The 8515-nt window shown below is 38.5% G+C and overlaps 1 protein-coding gene across 1 annotated transcript in view; it reads left to right on the top strand.

The window, feature by feature from the left end:
* Positions 1–8515, top strand: part of tinagl1 (tubulointerstitial nephritis antigen-like 1) — a gene marked incomplete at its 5' end in the record, with an annotated part of 21240 nt that overhangs the window by 3678 nt on the left and 9047 nt on the right. Inside the window, 6 exon segments of the mRNA XM_014005775.1 lie at positions 859–925; positions 4381–4473; positions 4562–4676; positions 7161–7287; positions 7360–7510; positions 7609–7795. Of these exon segments, the coding sequence (XP_013861229.1) occupies positions 859–925; positions 4381–4473; positions 4562–4676; positions 7161–7287; positions 7360–7510; positions 7609–7795 (740 nt within the window).

Below are 8515 nucleotides of genomic sequence, written 5' to 3' on the forward strand. Positions count from 1 at the left end.
GGGCAGAGGGGCAGGTATGTGTTTCTTAATCGAAAGGTTAGCAGACTTGTGGGACGTGACGTACATACCTTCGAGCTGCACTCTGCCACTCTGGAAAGAAGGAGGGGACAATTTGTCATCTTCACTTATTATGCAGCCTGACTGAGATCCATTTAAAAAAACACTTTATTATTATTCTGCACACACCACATCCCCATTAATCTGCAGCTTGTTGCAGATCGACGCCACAGTGTGAGTTAGACAGCTGTGAGCTAGAAGATGGCCTCAGTCATAAATCACACGATCGGCTCAGGGCTTTGCTCCACCCCYGATGCTTTAAATTCCATATGAAATTGGCCCTGACACCCCCGCTGTAAATCAGCTGGCAGGTAAATGTTTGTCATGAGTCTGTCACCTGGCTGATGGTTTCAAAATTCAAGTTGAAAGCGGTTGAAGTGATGCGAGTGCACTGCTGTGGTTTTATGGCATGTGAGAGTGATTTCCCTCTAAATTCCACCCGATCTTTATGCAATCAGCAGCACATTGTATGTATCCCTGTAGAGGTGGTGAAGTGTGGGATGCTTAAACCATGGGAAGAGAAGCAAGAAGCTAATACCACATTCCTACATGGGATTACCGAAGAGCTCCTTAGGTCCACATAATCTGTGTGTGTGTGTGTGTGTGTGTGTCCTGCAACCACACACAAACACAAGTTAATTTAAGCATTTTTTTGTGTGTACAAATGAAAAAACCTTCATGTTTACTGTATATATTCTCTTTGTGTTGTATATTTGTCTATAATTGAAGTTGTGTGGATAGATTTCTTTAAGAAAAGTGGGAGCAGACAATATATCTATACGTATCTTTGTCTCTTCTCAGGCGCCTGTGAAAGAAATGGGAACAGGTTCCTCACAGGGCAAACCTACAAAGAGAACTGCAATCTGTGGTACGTAAACTCCATTTTTGTTTTAATCACGTAACTCTTTGGCTTTAAAGRAAAACATTTCTCACTTTCTCTATCGTTTGTTTTTATCTTCTGGAGCTGCTCGGAAAAATGTTGCACTTGCATTAACTTTATTCTAAGGAGATGCGTCACAACATCTTATTACATACAYAACATTTTTCTTCACATTCTTGTTTTGGCTCAGGGGAACGTTTGGCTCTCTTAAAATGGGCAGGATTTGTACAGTTTGAAGTTCAACTCCGTGTTGCAAAATATGGATTTATGATTGGTGTTTCCAAAACGAAGCCTCTTGTGGCTTTTATTGAGTAATACCATTTATAGCCAAGTTGTTTTTTTTAATTCTCAAAATGCATGAACTTTATACAACTCCTGCTTATTTCATTTATTTGCAGTTTCCCAAAAGTAAAATACAAAACGATGAATTAGTAATTCTGTAGAGTTTCATGTTTCAGAGCTTTAAACTTCGACAGACTAGTTTGACTTAAATGTTTAAAATCAAAACTTGAAGATTTTCCCTCAAATCTATCTAACATTAACTTAAGTGTTAAACTATTAAAGTTGACAGTTACAATCATGTCTGAAATGTGAAGCCAACAGGGAACTRTTTTTGGTAACCCCCACCCTCAAAAAAAAGAAAAAATAGTGTTCATTTCTCTATTTCAGTTCATTGTTTCTGAAGGACAACTTCAGATAGCTCCTTCCTTCTTGACCCTGACATTGTCTTCAGAACTGTTTATAAAACAGTATTTTGGTAAAACTCTAAGTGTCAGCTTTAATCTCAGTGGCCTTCTACACCCACAGAACAAAAAACAATCCTTGTTGTCATTTTTCTGCATGATATGGATTATAGAGAAGACGTTCCGGTTAAATGAGTGAAATCAGGAAGAAACAGAAAAGCGGAATTCCTCACCTTCGACTCATGTTTCTCTACCAAGTTTCAGTACTTTGTGAACACACGCTCACACGCAATAATATTTGGTTTGATTATTTAATAAAAAACTTTTTTTATTTAATAAAATGTCTGATCCTCGCAGTGAAGATTAGCGGCCATATCAGGGAAAAGGTGTAAAAACAAGAGGATATGACATCAATAAAAAGACAAGCATTTGTTTTTTTATTATTGTACTTATTTATTCATACATTAATACAAACACAAGAAAAATCTAGAAACAATAAAAAACAAAACACATCATAAATGAAATGAAAGTAAGCAGAGAGAATTTTTTTTATTACCATTGATTTTTCCCCCCCAAAAAATCAGTTCAAGCAATAATAATACAGTCGACTCAAACTCTAAAACAGGGCTATTCAACTGGCAGCCCGCCCGCGAGTGACCAACTTGCGGCCCGCCAATTGGTTCATTCATCTCTTAAGCCCAGACTACCAGTTTTCTACTTTAATTACTATGAGTACTTTTAGTTAAACATAGAAAAGTTTGGTATCTACAGAAACGTCAGAATCTTGGCTACAAGCTGGTAAAAACTAGTTCAAGCACACCCAAGACAGTTAAAACTACAAGCAGTTGAATATAAAACTATGAAGGTAAAAATAAAATTGATTTTAAAAAGTTGGCAAGTCAGAGATGTCAAAATATTGTGTGTTTAATAGGAGGTGATGCATTATTTTTGTTTTTGACATTGTTTTATTATCACTAMATTTATTACATAGGGTTCTTATGTTATATCATGATTAAATGCAGCAAAATAAATTATTTCAAAGGGTCTTTGGTTTATTTACATAATGACTTTAATTGCTGGATGTTCGGCCCCTCAGCTGTTGGCCTGCATTAACCGTGGCCCCAGGAGTAATTTAGTTGAATAGCCCTGCTTTAAAATAAAACAAAAACATCATCAGGTCCTTTCCATCTTGTTTGAACAACAGTTTGTATTGATACAAATGACATCATATTTTTTCCAATAAACTAGCTTTAATCATCTTTTTAAACTTACAAATTGTTTTGGAARTTTTAAAATCAAGATTATTCTATAAACTTTCTTTAATTGAATTACATCATTCCTACATTGTTTTTGTAAAAACCACTAACCCAAGCCATAAGCAGGTTCCGTTTTGTGTACGTGAAATAAAAAGTTGCACCACTATACCTCCCCGTCTCCGACACGTTCCTGTTCAGTCTTCACACACGGCCACTTAAAAAACTGCGCCACATCTTTGGCACGGAAGGACACCCAACTTCCTCCCCTTTCCTTTACTCCCACTCGCTCTGCTCAGTCATTTGCTCAACGTGTTTTCCCTCTGCTGGGCGGAAAGCACGGCTTCCTCTTCAAACTGACAGCCAGCTCCCTGCCGGCTCGAACGTCTGAATCTGTTCCTCCTGCTTGGAACAAGAGAAGGGATGGCTAGTGTCAAAGAAACACAAATATTACGCTTCGGTGATGGATTTTAGGGCGCTTTATCTCGCTCTACGAGATAGTTGAGGTTTGAAGGGTTCAAGATGAAGAGCGGTGCATTTCTGGTACTTCCAGCTGGGACACTTCTGATAGCTCAGAAACATGGCATCTCCTGCTTGTTCTGATGATCCAAACACCCTGAAGGAACAGGGGTCTGCTGTCTCTGCTCGCACATCTGATTGGACAGCAGCCAAAGCTAATTAGAGTTTTTYAAAAGTTATAAATGGTGCAGATCAGGGTGATGAGCCGTCCAGCTGAGCGTATGTTTGTCTTTCGCAGAGAGGGTGTCTACGAATGTTAAAAATGGCCTCCCACTGTCCTCACAGCACTCCGATTCTATTTTCAGCCTTTTTGCATCGTCATGCTTCTGCTGCTGAACTCAGGAATCTTACTGTGAGGGTTTGCTGCTGTTTTGGACTTGCAGGGTCTGCGCTGCGCATTTATACTGACAAAGTCTTCAGATGGATACTATAGAAAATACTATATGAGGTGTGATCCAGTCCGTGGCTCTCTAAGTGGTCTCAAAGTGAATTTGACTCGTCCATCTCTGCGTGTGTAATGATTGTTTTGGGTGGGACCCTCTCTTYAAGCTCGCTCATGTTTAGTCAACATTTTTTTTGTTTGTTTCATATCTTAACATGAACATGTACAAGTCTGATTGTATTTTAAAGCGCTGTGGTGAATAATGGTTTAAAAAATGCAGAGAAACTGACAAGTTTGATGATTGAGCTTAAAGTGAATCAGTGAGTCAATAATTCTTCTTTGTGGATCGTTTTTGTCGCAGTTATCATCAAACTGTGCTAAAACATTCAAAATAAAAAATGTGTTTGAAGGTATTGATTAGCTGATGTTTAAGTACGTGATAAAATAGCATGAAGAGGAAAGTTTATAAGTTTAAACATGTAAAATGTTATATTTGTGGTTGTACTTTTGATGCTGCTGATGCTCCAGCTTCAGTACATTAATKCAGTGGATTTTTGTGCTGCTTCTACCACACTTGTAACCTTTTCTCTTTGTTTTCTCCTGTAGTACCTGTGGCGCTGGGGGACGCTGGGAGTGCGAGCAGAACGCTTGTCTCATTGAGCCTGACGTCATCCATGCTGTCAACAGAGGCAACTATGGGTGAGAAACTGAGACAAGCTGTTGTTTCCTTTTTTAGAGGGTTCAAAGACACAATTTCACTTTTAAACCACATTCTTCCTGCTTTCAGGTGGAAGGCAGCCAACTACAGTCAGTTTTACGGCCTGACTTTGGATGAAGGAATCCGCTACCGTCTGGGCACACAGAGACCTTCCAGCATCATCATGAACATGAATGAGATTCAGGTAGAGGCAGACTAAAGAAAATCACAGTTCTTGTTGGCAAAYTCAGTGTCTTAAATTTGTGGTTTTGCCTTAAAATACCACATAAATACAACTAAATCCAATCTACGCTCAAAAAACAGATTGTTGGATTAACTTAACCAAGTTRTGTAACAATTTACACTTAAATGAGTTGAGTAAATGTAGAGCCACTTCTACATTTGTACTGAAAGAAGTTGTGAAAGTTGCTTTACACTTACTCAACTCAGAAATGGCTGGCATTTGGGAACATATTTTTTAAATTTAATGATATGTTTTAGTTGTTTTTAGTTTTTAGTGAATTGTTTTTTACTCTTTCTATATTACATAAAGCTTTTCCTAAGTTATATAAAGTTTCAAGATGTTTTTAATATATAACCATATTTTGTGAAAATATATATTTTTTATGTTTTGCAGTAGGCCTACCTGATTCATTTATGAAGAAACAGAAAGTTACTCTCAAAAAATAGATGCGTATATATATAATATAGTTTCACACAACTGAATTAAATTAAATGTGTCACCGTTTTACTCAGTTCAGTTTACTAGAACCAGCTGACATATTAAATCTACTACATCTGTTTTTTGAGTGTTTTATTTTAACTACAGAATCTCAATTTCTCTGTTATATTATTAGAATATTTAACAAAGTGATTAATAACTCAGTTTTTAAACATGGAAATGAACTAAAACAGGATTAATTCAAGAGCTTTATTGAAATCAGCTCCTGCCAGTCTCTCCAAAACCACCAGTTCCTACTTGTGTCGAGTCAGACAGGTGATTCATGAACACACCTCTGAACATTAAATGATGACTAACAGGATTTTGATTGATTTCTCTGAAAACTAAAACATTTCGCCTGAAAGAGAAACTGGAGCCYAAATTTGGAAATGTTGCTCCTCGGTTCATTTATCAACTCTATTTATGTCTCATTTTTTTCTTCTCTGTAGACATTTTTTTGTCCTTTTCTGGTTGTCATGTCTCGTTTTATGGACTAGTTTCCATTTTTTTTCCGGCATGATGTCAGTTTGTGCATTTTTGTCCTCATTTAGATTATTAGATTAAAATAGATGTTTAAAGAACGCACTTTTTATGGTTTGGTAATTGTGTGAAAGTGAGTCAGAACTGTCTGATTAAGATTTTGTTCTTGGATGCTGAGTTAGAGCCACATTTTGCTTAACGTCACATAATCGACATAATAAAAATGAAATTTATGAGCAATTAATATCTTACCTGTTGTAGATTTACTGTATTTTTGATCAACCTCAAACTGGAGAAATTAAGTTTTATTCTGGCCAAATTCAGTCAGAATTAAATCCGATCTTCGGGTTTGAAAAAAGTCCTTTATCATACCCTTGATGATAAAGTGTGACTCATAAAATGTGGGTTTGATGAAAAAAGCAAACAGGATGTCGTAGCGACAGCAGAGACTGTAAAGCTGAGTYGTGACGTGTCGTGTTTTTACGAGCTCCCTGCCTTCTTCCTCTGAAGTTTTGAAGTGATATTTGGGTTTATCACAAGTGAGCGCTGATTAAACAATTTCGGCTAATGATGGGGGCTTGATGTGATAGCAACCTCGTCTGGAACCCTCAACCTCTACTGGTCCTCTCTCTCTCTCTCTTTGTTTACATTTGGTCCAGACAGATTACATAAGACAGAAACCAAAACATCATGCAAATAGAAAATAGAGGAAGGGGTGGTGGCTGTCTGAAGGGTAAAGAATAACCTCCTTTTCAGTCCACACCTTCTCTCCTCCACCCACATCCATCCATCCCACCCAAAAGTGCTCCTAATTTATCATCAGCATGTTCCAACMTGCTTTTCTAACAAGACCACAGTTACTTCAAAACCTCCMGTCATCCCTTTCTCTGTTTGACTCWTGTATGAAAGTTAGACATGAGGGATTTTATGATTAGAAACTCCTCACACACAAACAATTATATTCTTTCCTGACTTTTGACTCGTTGGTCAGATTTGTGGACTTTGACCATCCACGAGCAGCAGCACATTCCTCAGTTATACATCAAGTGTGACGTTTGATGCACCACATCATTAATCACTGGAATGCAGCACAGGTAGCCAAAGGTTTTGAGGGAAAAGGGGAAGTCGGTTGTTCAGAAGTGGTTGTTCAGAAGTGTGCGCCGTTTTATCTTATCTACGAACAAATATATGTCTGGAAAGGGAACTCGAATTAAGTCACATAACCAACCAACTCAAAAAGAAATGTTTTTATTTGACTGTGAGCTACAAGGTCCCATGATTTTGAATCTCTGGATAACATTTTAAAGTACTATTATTGGAAAAGTTTATCACTTTGGACAWTTTTTTAAAGACAGATTCAGCATGTTAAACATTTATGACCTTTTAAGAAAAACGAGGTCMCGATAATAAACAGAAACAAACAGAATACTCGCATTAGAGGAGGGATAAATAAAACATTTTGATCTTAGCATCATTTGTCTTTTACAGATGAACATGGACCCTCAAAATGACCGCCTGCCGCTCCACTTCAACTCAGCAGAGAAGTGGCCAGGGAAGATTCATGAACCGCTGGATCAGGGCAACTGTGCTGCTTCCTGGGCTTTTTCAACTGCAGGTGGGTGACATAGTCTGGCTCTGCAATCCTCCATTTGAGCTCTGTTTAATGTTTGTTTGTCCTGTCCATTAGCTGTAGCATCAGACCGAATCTCCATCCAGTCCATGGGTCATATGACCCCTCAGCTGTCCCCACAAAATCTTATCTCCTGTGACACCCGCAACCAGGGAGGCTGTGCTGGAGGGCGCATAGATGGAGCCTGGTGGTATCTGCGGCGTCGGGGGTAGGCACCACCTTCACCACTCTCACAGTGAACATYACTGCACTTTTTAAAAATATATATGTATCTACAGCTGACTCCTTCTTTGATCCCTGTGTCAGGGTTGTGACGGAGGACTGTTACCCGTACGCGCCGCCGCAGCAGACGCCTGCAGAGGTGGCTCGCTGCATGATGCAGAGTCGATCGGTTGGTCGAGGGAAGAGGCAGGCCACGCAGCGCTGCCCCAACACGCACACCTACCAAAACGACATCTACCAGTCCACCCCACCTTACAGGCTCTCGTCTAACGTAAGCACTGCCCAAAGCACCAATGTGCTACAAAACAGTTCAAAAGACAACCAGACCATCCCCATTTTCTGAGCGGTTCAATAAATCTTCYAAGATATTTTGCTAAGAGACAAATGGGTTTGAMTTCCACAATTAATGCCAAAGTTTAGAACCAAGATCTTACACAATCTGTTGGGGCTCAGAGTATGTGTTGGGAATGACTCTCAGCTACYACCAAACAAATTCATAGTCGATATCTATCAAATTAACAGAGCTAAAGTCCGTTTGCACACTTGTGAATGAGCATAACGGTGTTTTAATCCAAACATGAGTCTGTWCATCAGCAAGAACTCTGTTATTTATCCAGCTTTCACAAAATCCTGTTCAGGATTTAATAATCTAATATAATCTAATATGATGATGATTTAACAAGTTTATAAGCATGATAAACAGAAATGAGACTGTATCATCCTACAAGATGGACTTTGGGTATCAGTGTCCATAATCAATATTTGTTGTCCTCYAAAAGAGTTAGAAATGCATTTAGAATTTAATTTATTTACCTTTTCATGAAATGACTGAAGTGTTCTGTTTGGTTCTGATTTGTGTCCAGTCACAGTTGATAAACAATAATCAGTMAGCTGTGATTGAGAGACATCAAAACCTTAAAAACAGAGGCTACGTTCACACTGCAGGCAAATCAGACCCAAATCCGATTTTTTTGACCCATCTGACTCATAT

The sequence above is a fragment of the Austrofundulus limnaeus genome, unplaced genomic scaffold, assembly GCF_001266775.1.
Source record: "Austrofundulus limnaeus strain Quisiro unplaced genomic scaffold, Austrofundulus_limnaeus-1.0 Scaffold32, whole genome shotgun sequence".
NCBI lineage: Eukaryota > Metazoa > Chordata > Actinopteri > Cyprinodontiformes > Rivulidae > Austrofundulus > Austrofundulus limnaeus.